Source organism: Ammospiza nelsoni, chromosome 5 (assembly GCF_027579445.1).
Source record: "Ammospiza nelsoni isolate bAmmNel1 chromosome 5, bAmmNel1.pri, whole genome shotgun sequence".
NCBI classification, from domain to species: domain Eukaryota; kingdom Metazoa; phylum Chordata; class Aves; order Passeriformes; family Passerellidae; genus Ammospiza; species Ammospiza nelsoni.
Genome location: NC_080637.1, coordinates 67,688,602 through 67,704,767, shown reverse-complemented (window position 1 = coordinate 67,704,767; position 16,166 = coordinate 67,688,602). Strand labels below are relative to the sequence as shown.

General features: G+C 41.6%; 1 protein-coding gene across 2 annotated transcripts in view; it reads right to left on the bottom strand.

Annotated features, from left to right (window-relative positions):
• WNT7B (Wnt family member 7B) overlaps positions 1–16,166 on the bottom strand; it is an 89,355-nt gene that overhangs the window by 31,630 nt on the left and 41,559 nt on the right. For both annotated transcript variants that reach the window (XM_059472390.1, XM_059472391.1), the window contains exon 2: positions 7,570–7,796. In XM_059472390.1, coding sequence (XP_059328373.1) covers positions 7,570–7,796 — 227 coding nt within the window. The remainder of the gene's footprint in view (positions 1–7,569; positions 7,797–16,166) is intronic.

The following is a 16,166-nucleotide window of genomic DNA, read 5'->3' as shown; positions in this document are numbered from 1 at the left end:
ACCATTCCCCATCCAGCTGCAAGCCACACACAGTTCACCAAGTAATTGTATTACCATATTAGTGCTGTGTTTGGAATAAGGATTTCTGCCTTTTAAAGAAAGTCTGCTGCCAAATAGGTAAATATTTAAATGGCAACAAGAACATTTTAATTTAAGAGAATTTATACTATTCTTCACACACAGGGCCCTTGAGGGAAGAGAAAATACAATTGAGCTATACTTGAACTGAACAGTAAAACCTTACAAAAAGACAAGGAAGTGGAGAAGATAATTTGAGATATATAAACATCTGTCTGTTCATGGCTGGAAATTATATGCTGTAGACTATATATGCTTTTATTTCTTTTATAGGGAGGCAAAGAAATAAAGGTTATAAAATTAATGTGGCAAACTGACAGTTTTTCTAGTAAAGTAAAACAAAATTTATTTCGGTCAACTCATAATTTACAAATGGTACTGTCCATTAATGTTTGTCTTTTCTCTTATGATTTACAATGTACTTTGAAAACATTACTAAGGCCTCCCTGAATCATTTTTAGGTTCTGACATCTAAGAAATTTTTAAAACACAGAGAAATTATCATCCACAAATGTTCAAATTGATTCACCAAGCTGGGAATCCTCTATCCTGTCAAAATAGGATGTTTCATTAATACAACAGTACTTTCTTAGAATAAAAAGATATTTTTCTTTTTCTAAAAATATCCAAGTGACAGACATTAAGACATTAACCTACCACTCCCACAATAACCTGTCTCCTCAGTTTAAAATGTAAAATTCTTAGCACCTTCAGGGTTTCATAACCTTTTTACTGCTCCTTCACAACCTCAGCTACCGCCAGCTGGGAGGGTTTATTTTCCTTTTCTGGTTTGGGTTACTGTCTTACCTTGTTACTTGTGATAGTGAAAAGCTTATCCAACATTCAACAGTAAGAAAGTATGAACAGTTTGAACCAACTCCTCAATTTCCCTCAAAGATGATAATGCAAACTGAAATGCCCTCTCACATGCTTTGCCTTGTTATTGCTGCATTATCGCACCTTTTCCCCAGTGCTCAGCTTTCAGCTGAGAAGAAATGCACTGAGGAAACTGTTCTGCTAAGGCAGCTGCCTCTGAGCACTTTTCTCACTGCCTGTAGAATAACTCAGACCAGCACACGGGGCTTTGGGTGGAGCAGCTCAGCTCCAGCATGGCCTTTCTACCTCTCTAAGGCAACTTGTGGGACAGCCCCTGACGCACCAGAATCCTTCTAACATAAGGAATATATAATACTATATAATAGCAGTATACTATTATACTATATATATAATATTCTGTGTATTATTATACTTACTAGCTATATATATTACTATATATAGCTAATAACTGAGAACAAATAGATTGGACCTCCTTAAGGTCAAATATATTTTAGTTTCTTCTTCCAGCAACAACATGCCACTTGTGAAAATAAAGGTGCTGTTTGGGACATTTTAAGGGGAGGCTTTGCAGTGACTGTTTGCAGGGTGGTAAATCTTTCCTGCAAAATGAACATGCAGAGGAATTCCACAGATTTTGGGGGTTTTGTCTCTTTACTGCCTGCCAATTATCTAGCTGCTAGGGGTGGAGATTCATCATGCATGTCTTTTTAGTTTTGGGGGTTTTTTTTCCATTTAGGCTAATAATGAGAAAACTCTCCTTCTCCAAATAACCAAGAAATATCCAACTTATTATGCACCACTGTGCTTCTATTAAGAGTTATGCTTGCTTAAGCCACAGATCATTGTTTGCCATGGTATTCATAGTTTAACTAAATCAAACAGGCAAATGCAATGACTCCACGTGGAAAATGGACACCAGCAGTCACTCCAAGTTGGCGACATGAGCAATAAAGACACAGTTTGTGTTGGTCATACATCACCTTCTGGAGCTGCACACATCCTCAGTACAGACTGCAGCCTATTGAATGCATCCTGTGCACCTCTGTCCTGGAATCCCAGACAGCCTGCTGCACCAGGAGCTGAAAGTTGATGCCGTGCCCTCAGAAGCCACCCCTCACACTGGAAGGGTTTTACTACATCCTAGCACCGACAGAGAAATCCAGTTCAAATTACTGAAAACAGATTTATTTCTGCTCTGTTGCTTGAATGCTCAAAGAACATTGTTGTCCGGGCCCGTGCTATACGACAACAACAAAAAACCCCAAATTTTTCCACTTTAGGTCCAAAAGCCACTGTGCAATTGAGGTTCCCATAGCTGACAAATGCCTAAACCAATCATAGCACCTACTGCTATGACAAAGATAATTACGGCCTTTCCGTCGGTGAAGTGTGTACCCTGCTCTGTATCATATTTAAAATAATCTAATTCCAACTCATTTTCCCCCTCCAAATTGTTTCCAGCTGTACAATTCCTCTTTTTCCCCCATATTGTTTTTATTGGATATAGTGCAAGTTCATAAAGATAGATTTTCCCATAATAAATACGCAGATGTTAGAATAATAAACATACAGTCAACCTGATATATGAATATTACTAAGCCTTAACAAACATATAACAAACAACATAAATCGATTTTAAAAAATTGAAAATGAGAATATAAAGTAGCAGAGAAAGAAATGGCAGGAGAAAATAAAGGCAAAAAGTGAGCTAGCAATGTACTTACTTTAGCAAGCTGTCTGGATTCATTTATGGCTCCCTTTATTGACTTGCTGATAGCATTAAAGCACAGCTATGGTTGTAAAGCATTCCTAAGAATGCCGCCTGTCTTCATGTGTCCCAAGTTTTCTGCTCACACTGAAAGCCAAGCTTCCCAAGTTGGCCAACTCATACCACACTAGACACTACTGTGCTAGATTAATCCATCTGCTTGGACCCAAATATCCATTTTTGGAGAATAATGAGCCTCCCTACTCCTCCCATTTTTGGTAGGAAGTTTTTATGAACATTTGGCATCTCGGTTAAACCATCATCGTAGCCCAGAATAAAAATTACTGGATTCATATGTGGAATCCAAATTTAATTTAGCCTATATATGGCCTGAACAAAGAATAATTAACTGGCTGACACCCCCTCAGCATGTATGATAAGATGCCAACTGCTCCTCCATGACTCCATCACTCAGATATCCTCCATGCCCAATTCCCATGGTTTTCCAGGCCTGCAGCTGAAGCATGGTATCAAGAGGGGACTGACAATGTTATCTGTTTCCAGCACAAAGAGAGCAGGAATCTCTGTTGTTTATGAGTATCTCTCCTTCAGAAGTTGTCCCCCTGCCTTTCCCAGTGTTCTGTTTGGAATTATCCATCCTTTTCCCGGTTTATGTGTGCATATGTACAAGTCCATGCTTGTAGAGAGCTGTGAAATTGAACTTTATGTTCTGATTGTGTTTGCCAAAAGTCTCCTTCACCTGGGAGTTAATAAAATCCATGCACAGATTTTGTTGGTTGCTTAAACTGTGGGGTTTTTCTTTCTCCCATCCCTCCCCCTTTCTGCCTGGAGAGTGGATCAAAAGTTAAATTAATGGGAAGAGACAGGAAACTACTCAAGATGTTCTTCTCCTAAACCTCCCCTGGCAAGCAGAGCTGTAACTTCCCTTCAGATGCCTCCTTTCAACACACCAGAAAACTACAGATCAAAACAAAGGGTAAAACATATAACTAAAAAAAAAAAATCCTAACAACAACAACAAAAAACAAACAACAAAATCAACTTCAGAACTCCCTTAGGTTTGGTCTACTTGTTAATATTTCCCTGTCAGGTGTCCAATATAATGATTTTCCAAACCACTGCACCAGTGACACAACCAAATATTGCTAAATCATGCTCGTTTTCCACATCATGAGTTTGAGAAAGGAGACGGGTACAGATCACTTTAGATATCTTGACAGATATATTTTCCAAAACACCAGAACAGCTCAGTTTTGCCCTGGATTTAGCACTGGTAAGAGCTGCCTGTTCACAAGCACTTCAGTTTAAAGCATTCCAGTGGAAAGGGTCAATGCACAAATAATTAGCCACAATAATCCACTGTCAGCATAAGAAAGTGACAAATACAAAAATGTACAAGGACAGCATGAATAAAGTAAGAGCAGGACTGACTTTCTTTGGGGATGGCATGACTATGGAAGAGTTCCCAGCTATAAATATATCAAAATAAGCTATGCATACACAATGCTTGGCAAATTCATCCCATGCTACAGCCTTTGTTCATGCTAGTAATTTAAATTTCTCTGTCACTTTTATGTCTGGCTGCTATAAATCTTTCACATCAACATGAATGCCCCATGATTTCTGCAACTGTTGTTCCATCCCCTGGACTATTTAAATTGTTTTTAATATAGATTCCATGTACTGTATTGGTGGTGCAGCCCTCATTCACTGAAGTACCTCTGTGAATAAATAACTCCTCACCGATCCATCTTAGAGCTTAGCTAATACACTGAGAGCTTCTCCTGGCACAGCAGGATCCCTGGAAATCACCAGGGGGGACATGTGTCCCTGTGTCAGGTCTTCTGGCTTGGTGGTGGGTGGAAGACATGCATGGTTAGAACATAAAGGCACCCAAGAGGTGATGGTAGAAAGAGATGTACATCTGTTGGAGAAACCTCATGTTAGATGAGTCTGAGTGTTGGCTTTGATTTTTGAAGGGGGAGTGTTGCACCAAAATACAAGTTAGAATAACCATAACTCCGTGCTTGTCAGTGTGGTGGTAGAGGCTTGGTCAGTAGCTAAAGAGCAGGTCCTCTCCTTCCCATGCAGCAAGAGAATGATTAATATGTTATCACTGATTACTTTCCCTCCCAACCTGAGACCTGAATAACTCACCTTCAGTGTTCATCTCCCCCAGGGGGTTCTGGGACAAAGCTTTCCTTTGGGGTGAAGTGAAAAACGTGCCTGTCTTTTTTAGTTTTAGTCCTTTCTCCAGTGTGTTCAGGAAGAACCAAATGGCTGGTTTAGTGTTTCTGCGTCAGACACATGTTTTGTTACACATGTGAATATTTGTACTTTTAAGTAGTTGGGTTTTTTAATTCTTTGTCCATTTTTTACCTTTTCCCCCCTTGCTAGTGTAATAACACTGCTTCCTAAACCCTATCCTTTTCCTAGGTAATGACCTCATAATCTCTGGGTGCTACCCCAGTAATAAAAGAAATAAAGACTTGTGAATTATAGGTTCCTTTACAGACCTGCATGGAGCTCATCTGGCTCGGCTGGAAGGGGTCATGTAAACCTTCTGCAACTCTTAGAGTCTGTGTGGTTTCACACCCAACAAATGTCAGAGCAGAACTCAGCTGCAACTGCCAAGTTTCATCTGCATTTGGGTTAACCCATAAAAGAACCCACCAAATTCCACTTCAGTCATTTCAGACTTGCAAGGAACCACCCAGGTTCAGTGAACAGGGCAAGAATCTGGTAAATATTTTGGCAAATATGGCTTGAACGGTGGCTCAAGAAAACCCTCGTTTTTTCCAACTTTGTATAGTCTGACCAGCCTGATAGCTGGTCCATCCTAATGACAAAAAATTTCTGTTCCTTGTAGCTCTTACATTGCATAGAAACATTGAGACTGAAAGCACAACTACAGCTTATCCTCTTTAGGCATTTGAAGTGCCCTCATTTGCAAAGTCTTGGAGGATGAAAGGAGTCTCTGGTGAAGAGGGTTGCTACCCACAAACACAGTGATGAAGGTGGTGAGGCAGCACAAGATCCTCAGCTTGAAGAGGAGAGCAGAAGTGGTGGAAGCCTTTTCACTGGAAAGCTTTGAGATGACACCTATCCTTGTACAACCCTCCAGAGTGGCCCTTCTCAGGCCATAAGGGATCTCACAGAAGGTAAGACAACTCACTTATCTAAGGTCAGGGCATGCCTGCAAGCTTTGGCAGATGAAAACAGAGCATGAAGAAGCACAGAATGCTTGGCAGATGCACATTTTCTGACAGCAAGGTAATTCTGGTTACCAACCAAAATTAAACAAACATAATACCAGCCAAGGAGGACCAGACCATGCTTCTAACAGTCAAGACAAGTCACTAGATTTTTCTTTCTGGCTCATTTAAATTTGAAGGTAGAAGTCAAAAGTTAGGTTAATCGCTGAATATGATGCCTTGAGAATGTAATGTAAAGCTCACAGAATATGACAGACCCTCTGCAAATTTAAGTCAATTGCCCAATGCCAATGGATTTATTCCCTTACAACACTTTGCAGATGAACCACTGTGTCCTTAACACAACCAGACCTCAGCCAGACTCTCAGATTTGGATGTTCTTTCAAAAAATATTCCATTCCTTTGTTGACCCAAACTTACTTCAGTTTTTGGCATTCATTTCACAAGGGTGTCAGACAAAAACCCTGACACTTTGACCACCACTAAGCATCACCATGTGAGTCAACACCTCCTTGCACAGATGAAACTAAATGTTATGCCTTTTTTCATACAGTATTAATGAGATATTATGTCTGACCACACTCAGCTGTATTGGAAGCACAAGACTCACCCAAACCATTGAATGTAAGAGGTATCACCCAAAGAAAAATGGGATACAAGAAGTATAGGCTACAACCCCACTGAGAAGCTGGATGGTATGACTTTGAGTGCCCTTGAGAGAGCCACACAGCACAATATGTTATCCCAACCCAGAACAGCAGACAGGAGAGTGGACAGCCCTTGGGGGAGAGAGGAAAGGTCAGGAATATGTTAAGGATACCCAGCTGGGTGATGAGGAAAATAGTGACCTCAGTGCTGGAAAAAAATTTACATAATCTCCCCTGTGAAATAATACCAGACATAGGGTAAATGAAAAGGTATTGATCTAACTTCTGCCAGCTAGCAGCTTGCCAGGCCAAGGCCATGTATTATTTTCTTTGACTATGTTTCCTGCCTCAAATCACTTGCAGTATTTTCTTTGCAGTATGATAGCAACACTAAAATGTATCATTGCCATATATTGGAAGGCCTGTGTTGCACGCACAGTACTTCCATCAACTATTTGGGACTCTCCCATTACTTAAACTTCTGGGAAGTCTGAACAAAGAATAATTTACTGGCTGACACCCCCTCAGCATGTATGATGAGATGCCAACTGCTCCTCCATGACTTAGATATCTTTCATACTCAATTCCCATGTTTTTTCAGGCCTGCAGCTGAAACACGGGATCAAGAGGGGACTGACAATTTTACCTGTTTCCAGTACAAAGAGAGCAAGAATCACTGTTGTTTGTGTTGTCCCCCACCCTTTCCCAGTCTTCGGTTTGAAATTATCCATCCAGTGGGATTTTTCTTAGCTGCTTTTTGTGAATTTTTGATTGGCCATAATATTCACCACAGGTATCACAACAACGTGTAACATTTTCATGGGCTGTGACCTCGGATGGCTGTGCAGGCACTGAGGCCATTGCTGGGCCTAAATTTGCACAGATATGAGTGACTCCATCTACAGACCACTGGAGACTCCATGTCTCTTGCCAGTGACTTTTCACTGAGTGGAAACACACAATTGTCCTGTTGAACTCCAAGTTATGAACGTTTGCAGGAAAGGTAAGAGCAAACCATCCCAAACAGATCCCCACAGCACTGCAGGGACAGAGACACCCTTACCTACTCGAAGCTCTTGTCCAAAGACCGTTTTCTCTCCCAGAGCAGAGCAGTTCCACCTCCCGTAGCGGAACTGGTACTGGCACTCATTGATTCCCATCTGTGCCCCTTCGCCGATCACAATGATGGCATCAGGGCGGCTCTGGCAGATGGCGCGCTGCCGAGGGGCCAGGCCTGGGATTTTGTTGCAGATTATGTTAGCTCCTAAAGCCACCACGGATGACAAAGCTCTGAAGAGAAAAGCAGAAAGACACGTTATAACCAAATTGAGGTGAGCAGGAGCTGCTGTGTGGCTGGCAGGGCGCTGTGCAAAAGGGGAAGGGTCGGAGGTTGAGTTCCTGTAATTATGCCAACTTGGCACAGTCTGGTATAGCAGCCTGGAAATCTTGCAGTAATTCCTGGTCTGGTTTGTGCCAGAAGAAACAAAGAAATTTAATTTTGGCGCTTTTGTTTCCAGACATCAGCTTGTGAGATGTGGAAAGACAGACTTATTTAAAATCGAAATATAGTGATAAGCGATCATCCACAAATCTCTGAAATTACTTTGAATTCAGTTTCAGAATTAGTGTTTTAGTTACTGCAGCCAGTTCATTCACCCCTCATTTGAAAAAGTTAAGCACAATTTAGAAAATTACTTGACCCTACCAACTCTCTTGCCCATTATTACGCTCAGGTTATTGAATGATTAATGAAGTTCTCCAGCACAACTGTGCTTTTAGATCTGGCAAACATAATGGAGCGCATAGAAGTTGTCCTTAATATGTGCCATCCAGGCTAGAAACATTTGCACCTCTCATTCTTAAAGTATATTTTCAGAATTCATTAGGAAGTTTGCATATAACTTGCACCTGCCATATGTTTTCACTTGAGAACATTTATTTTTCATTTTCCAGCTCACTTTTCAACATCTTCACAGGCTCATTTTTCAACATATTTACAGCCTACTTTTTAAATGGTAATATCTTGAACAAAATAGGACAAGATGGGTAGATGTTCAGTGATGCCTCTGGTCACTGAGTACCCTCCAGGCCCATGGAGATGCTTCAGCTGGCTCTGGACAGACAGACAGACTGCCCATGATCCTGCTTCCCACCTTGAACACCAGCCCAGGCCTTTCATCTTAGTGTTAAAAATTTCCCACTGGAAATGCTCCCTTGGGGAAATGCTGACTAAAATTAAAGGCTAATTATAAAAGAATTTGTCAACTTCATCACAAGGTAACTGCAAAGTTACATAAATGCTGCATTTCAATTAAATCAGTGTTTAATTTTATCATTTCAATAGGATACAGTAAAGCCAGAGCAAGGAGGGTGAAATACTGCTATTCCTGTGGAATGGATATTCCATGATGATCCACTCTGCCTTTAGTAGGTATTTTTGCACTTTTTCCAAAGTTAACAGTCCATGAGAAATTCACCACTGGTGGGTTTTTGTTTATGGCAGTGCAGGGGGGTTGTGGATACAGAAATAAGGGATCACCCAGCAGGTGCATGCCTTGTTGTTCTGCCTATTAAACAGAAGTAAGAACAAAAAGTAGTTTCAGTCTGACCACTCCCAGTGTTGGAGCAGGAGTGCTCAGATCTGCAGCTTTAATTTGTGTTCCTCTGGATGCTGAGCAACAAAGCTGGAGCACCAGCTGGAGTAAGAGAGTCCCTGAGATTCATGCAGGTTTTGAGCTAAGGGGTTTTTTCCTGGCAAAAAGTATTTCTCCTCTTAAAAATTAAAAAAAATAATAAATTTAAATAATTATGTCTTTAAATTGGGACTTTCCAAGAGATGCGATAATCTTAAAAAAGTATTATGTTTGATACAAGGACAAGATTCGCTTTACAGTGGCTTATGACCTTTATGTTATGGCTTCAAAAGCTAATGAAAATCACAGAGGAAAGTATCAGTACTTTTTTTTTTTTTAATCACACACTTTTCAATATTGAGAAGTAAAAGTGTTATTTTCTTTGAAAGGTCATGGAGCTTTTCTCTCTCTGACTTCATCCACTTTCCACACAAAGTAGGATGGACATTCTGAAAATATTCATTAAAATACAAAGGAAAGCATTTTACCTTAACAAATGATGTGTCAAATTCAGAATCATAGACTCTTTGAGGATACTAAAATGCTGTGCCCCGTTCTTGCCCCATCCCCTCCACCTGGCTTTGCCCATTTCCCTGGGACAGACCAGGTGCCCAGGCTTCCTGCAAGACCTTCCCACCTGGAATCCCATTTCCACTGCTGCTTCAGACACTGACCCTTCCAGGAAAATCTAGCCCTGAGCAAATCCGTATTTGTCTCCTAAGAAAGAGACATGCACAAGGCATTCAAAATTCCATCTGATGCTTGGCACATGCACAAGACACCCAGTTCTGGTCTTGTAGCTGCCTGATGGTCACCAAGTTACTGAGGCCATGCCACCAACTTACTAGCAAAACTTACACCTAAAAATTATTTGTATGTTATAGAAATACTTTTTTAAAAATTAAAAAATTTATAAAACTGTGCCATAACTTCCTGACAATATTTTTTGAACTGCTGGGTTTCCACAGTTTCCACTAACTATTCTCAAGTTGAGCAGCAAAATCCTTACGACTTTCAAAACAAAGGAAAGCAAGAATTGGCCACAGCATCTAAACATATAATTTTCAGTTAAGTTGCTTCCTTCATACATGTCCCTGCTGTCTCATAATTAGGTTAAAGAATATATTCTTTGGGCTCCCATTGTTTTTTGGAGCAGGCTTTGGTCAAAATATTTTAATACAGTGGGTCAGTTTATTCATCCAGAAAATAAGCACAGTCATACCTGCTTCAGAAGGTATTGTGAGGGTATTATGTTATTATAATTATAATTATTGTGTGCTTGTGAAATGTATTATAACAATTAAACTACAATTATTGGGGGTGGAAGGGGTCTTGGTTTTTCTATTACTTCCAGAAACTTCCCCCTCTCTGGCCTGAACTTACCAACATACTCCCTCAGACTTGTTTAGCCTACTTTTAAATTGTTACACTGCCAAAAGAAATGCTGAATCATGAAACTGAGGTTTTGGAAAGCTTTATTTTTATTAAAGAAATGCACCCAACAGCATTTCAAGCTTCCTCTCCTCCATTTCTTGTGGCGTCCCTCAGTTTGTGCATCCATCACACATTTGGGAGGGTTGTGATGAGCTCCTGCCCCTTGGCAGGTTGAAGGCTAAATTACTTTTATTCAATTTATAGCTGTCAAAAGGCAGATCCTCCATGCCACGTTTTGGCATCCTCTTTCATCTAATCTTTCTCTGTGGCGCAAATTGCCTTGATCCTTATCACCAGAAACTCCTGAGCGTGGCATTTTGTTAAGATTTCTGATGCAGTTTACAGTAATTGCAACCATCCTGCACCACAACAGTCTCCACACAGCTCAGAGTGTTCTGCTGGGTCACCCACATGGGCTGCTCCATTAAACACCATCCACATGCCTTATCCAGACAAACAGAGTGAGTGGAATAATGGCACATTTCCTAAGGAATCAGCACCAGGGCCTGGCATATGGAGAGCTTTGACATTTCTTCATGCCTATGCCATTAATGCAAGAGAAACAGCAGCACTGAAATTGAGCAATATCTATAAACAGAATTATGCCCAAATTTAAAAGAACAACAACAGTCCCCCCCCCCCCCAAAAAAAAAAAACAACACAGGAAAAACCCAAACAACCCAACAAAAACAAACAGAAAACCCACACAGAAATAAACAGAAAAACCCATCAGATCTGGGCTTGGATTGGACCTTGCAGTTCAAACTTCCATCAAATTACACCTGATGAACACGATTTTGGAAGGCTTGGTTTCTGCATAAGAATTCTGAAACATCAGGGGTTTTATCATTTGAGAAAATAACTACAACTGTGTCACAGCAAGCAGAAAAACAGGGCGGTGGGACAAAAGTTTCAGCCTATTTTCTGAAATACTGCTGGCTTACTGGTGCAAAGACAGATGAATCCTGTCACAAAAAGAGAAATTTCTCCTTCCAAATGTATTTCCTGTTACAGTTGTATCTCCTCTGTAGCACCTAAGCAACTCCAGCTCCCCTTTTCACAAAGTGAAATGGAAATTATTAGATATTCTAAGCCAGTCATAAAAGTAAACGTCTTTGAAATGTTTCAGAAATTAAGCACTAAGGCCACTTGAGTTTTAAGAACTGCTTGTTGGAAGAGAAATGTACTCCTCATTCCTGGTTGGCTTGCTGGATTCTCCATTTTATGTTTGCAAAAGCGAGCATTCACCTAACTTGAGCACGAGTAATATCATTCATTTCAAATATTATCATGTCCTTGCAACTTCTGATTAATTTTACATATAAGAAGATCATCATGTGAACTGCAGTTTAGAGAGTCTTTGCATGAGTGGAAAATATATAAAGTAAATCCTTATAATGGACAGCTGTACAAGCACATGAGAGGAAAAAAATTTAAATTTTATTATTGTTAAAAGAATCTGAATTTTGATAAAATTATGAAAGAGAACTGTCTACTTATAGATGAAGAGCAGTATCTGACCAATCTTAGGAGTTGTCCCCAAGCTCCTGCACAGGCACAGGTGAGTATTGAGATTTCTCCTAGGAGCTTAATATGCTATTCTGACAAATACACGACAAAAGATGTAAAATAAGAGATTAAACCAACAACACATTGCATATAGGTGAAACAATCAAGTTGATTTTAACCTTTTGGTTAAAAAAACTAAAAAGTTGCCTTAAAAGTTCTCTGCCAGTCTGTGCTCCCTGGGCAAATTACACTTTATTGGAGCTCAGGACTGGTGTCAAGAACTTCTTCTCCTCCAGCACCATCCCTCACTTGCATTCCTGACTGCACAACAGCCCAGCACACACTTCCCACCAAACCAGCCCTGCTGCAAGACCTTGGGTAGACAATTGTAGGGTCACTGTGATCCCACCCCAGCTCCGCTTTCTGACATTCACCTGAAACTGCTCTTGGACAGGGGGTTTGTTTTCAGCAAGGAATGAAGGCATTTAGCCACACGAACCCCATTAACAGCAGAGGAGTTGTGCAGCTTTTTGGCACACTGTACAGAAAACTTACCCCACCACCTCTGACAAAAAAAAAAAAAGAAAAAAATCCACACAGAGTATTCTTTGTTAGCAGGAGCCACCGAGGTATTTTGTGGTGACATTGCGACACATCTGAAACCGAACACCACTACCAAATGGTTGACTTAATTAAGAATTCCTAAGTAAATATTTTGAGTGCGTATCAGTTGCAGAAATTGGCAGGAGTGTCCTGGGCTCTGAATGCCATATGCATTTGTTTAGGCTTTCAGTTTTGCTTTCCACCCTGGCTTCGGGAAATCGCTGTTGGGCACATGTGGGATTGAAGAGGAAACGCAGCAAGGCTGCGTGGCTCAGCCCTGTGTGCCCTTCCCTCTGCTGGGCTCCAGACTGGGGGCTGTCAGAGCCCAGGACATCCCTCTGGCTGCCCTGGAGGATGAGAGACCCTGGCACAGAGTCAAAAACACCTGTGCCTTCGATTTACCAATTACCAACTTTGTGTGAAGATTTACAAGCCACGAGAGTTTGAGTAGAAAGATGGTCAATTTATCACCAGGTGAAAATGTAGAATTTTGGGGGTTTTAGAATGAGGGTTCAGGAGGCAAGATGGAGGAATCTGGGCATGTCCTGTCCTTCTCCTTCTTCTTGTCCTCCATCCTCAGCTATGATGGTGACAGCTCTGAATTGGTTTAGAGTACAGACAGACTGTCTAACATAAGCGATAGGTATTGGAAAATTATTGCAAGTAATGTACACGTAGTTTTTAGTATAAAAAGATAACACGACCCCAAAGGCATTCAGTGTGCCATGAACCAATGTGCTGGACAGATCTCAGCAGGTCACAAAGACAATGTATTAAATAAGAGCAAATAAACAACCTTGAGAAGGAGAGCCAGGCAATCCCATCTTCTTTTTCACTCTTGGGACTGGGAAAAAGAGACTTTCTAACACCTTGGGGTCATCTCGAAACCAGAGACCCCGTCAGGGGGCTGCACACAGACCTGTTCACTCCCACCAAATGAAAGGCAGAGATTTCTCTGTGGATCTCACCCAAAAAAGTGCCTGATATCCCATGCAGTATGCGTGCTGGCACGGCCAGGAGGAATGGGTGAGTTGAGGGATGACCAACACAAGGGCTGAGCCTGCCTTGGGGTGAATGCCTGCTTGAGAGAGGAGTGGGGCATGCCCCCCATCCCTCTGTGCCACAGTGATCAGGGAACACCAGCAAAGCCTTGGATCACACCCTCCCAGCTGGATGGCTGCTGTGAACCATTGGGCTTCAGCAGAAGGAGGGGAGACACTGCCTGGGGTGCCATTCACAGATCAGCACCAGCCTCCTGAACATTCCTGCTGTTCACTCAGCAAGAGAAAGCTGATTTTGACACATATCTTGTTTGCTGTATGACTGGTCCACTGCAATAATTTTTAATAATTTTTCAGTGAGGCAACACTTGATACGTAACAGCAGGGTGTCTTGAAGACTGTTACATCTGTAGGTTACCTGTATTCAACTTTTTCACACCAACACAAGGCTCATGGAGAACAGAAATGCCTCATAGGCTTCATGTGTCCTATTGTAAAAGCTGCACTAGCAAAATTACATTTCCATTTGACATTCACTGTCCTCCAGAATTTTTATGGCAAACTACTGTATAATGGGGGTTTTCTTTCTTGTCTCAAATCACTTTACTCTGGGGGCATCTTGTTATATGGTGGAAAACACATCCTGTGGATATAAAAATTTATAAAAATAAAATTGGGTGTTAAAATACCTGAAGTGCGGCAAATAATTCCAAAGGAATTTGTGTTTCAATAACTGATGGGTTTGCTAAACCAAAGAAAATTGATAGGCCAGTGTCTGAAAGCTGCAGGAAGGTAGCAATTCTAACATTCTCCTGGGCAATTCATGGAAGGCTGGAATATTCCTGCTTTGGTCTTGTCAGTGATGAAGGTGGTGACATACATGGTGCAATTGAACTTATCTGAATAAGCTTAATGAAAAATGATGTTGATATAAAATTATTTGATTCCTTTTACAAACAGAGCTTTATCAGATTAAGAAATCAAACTGAAACACTTTGTTTCAAACAGTTTTTTTCTTTTTTTCTCTATAAGGAGTGTTAGCAGGACCTACCAGTCCAGCTCTGCAAAAATGCACATGCCTCACCTTGCAGAGTACCAAGCAGCTTCCACCCTCAGTAACAACAAAATCCATTCCTCAGTGCCAAGATGCCCCTTAAAGCACTTACAGCTGGTATTGATGTCTAGCACTATAATTTGCCTTCCACCCCATTTCTGGCTCTCTTCAGTACTAGAAAGACCCACAACAATATCTGGTGGGCAGGCACAGAGCTGTTTGCTGGGCAGCAACACCACTGCAGAATAACCAAGGTGGGATATTGCAGTTCTCCTGGCATGGAATGCAGCTTTGAGATACCAAAGTGGCTGGAAGGGATAACTCACAGATTTTCTGTGTCTATGCAGAAACAGTTCAGTACCATAGAAAAATGAAAATTTCTATGTGAAGTGCCCTGCTGCCTTGACAATAGTCCCGGTTTGGTTGTGCAACCCTGAGCCCTTGTGTTTTTCCTCCTCACTTAACCACCTTCACCTTTCCCTCAAACTACAGTGGCTGGGGGATACCCATTCACAGTGAACACATTTGTGTTGTTCTCACGATGTGGGAAAAACTGGAAAAGAAACGCAAAGTCCCACAGGCAGAAACCACGGACCTCTCCAGGTTTAGCATGAACAGGTAAGAATGAGGAAGACTGTGGGGTTTTAAATTTCTTTTTTTTTATATATATTTTTTATGTCAGAGTTTATTCCTTCACAGGAGAACTGCAATATCCCAGCAGACATGGGTGGTGAGCCTGCATGAGGCTGGGTGGTGCTGCAGAGGTGCCTCTGTCAGAGACATGCACTGAATTACAGCTACTCTGCATCTCCAGCACCAAGGACGGGAGGGAGGATGCACCTTCCACATCACCTCGCAAAGAAACAGATTCTGCTCCTCGGAATCATGGAAGAGTTTGGGTTGGAAGAGACCTCAAAGCTCATCCAGTCTCACCCCCTGCCATGAGCAAGGACACCTTCCACTATGCCAGGCTGCTCCCAGCCCCATCCAGCCTGGCCTTGGGCACTGCCAGGGCTGGGGCAGCCACCGCTGCTCTGCCAGGGCCTCCCTTTCCACTGGAGCAGCTTGCTCAGGTTGGCACAGGTTGGGTACAGGTTCTGCTCCCAGGACAGGCTTGTGCTAGGGCTGGACACCCAGCTTTAAATTACCTCCCTGGGCTGGCTGCAACTCCAAGCAAAAGTGCCCTGAAAGTTCCTTTCAGCCTGCATTGCTCAGCTAAGCTCCTGCAAAGCCTTGATTTAGGAAGGAAAATTATTTTAGGACCACCTTACTAAACACAAGAGGTCTATCAGAGATTTCAAGGTGCTGACACCCTTTGTGTTTTCCTGGTCATGCAGTTCTATTTGCTTCCATGGAAAATTTGTTGTCAACTGCAAGTCAGCCCAAGTCAATGTACCAGAATATGGCCCTGTACAAAGACCTCATG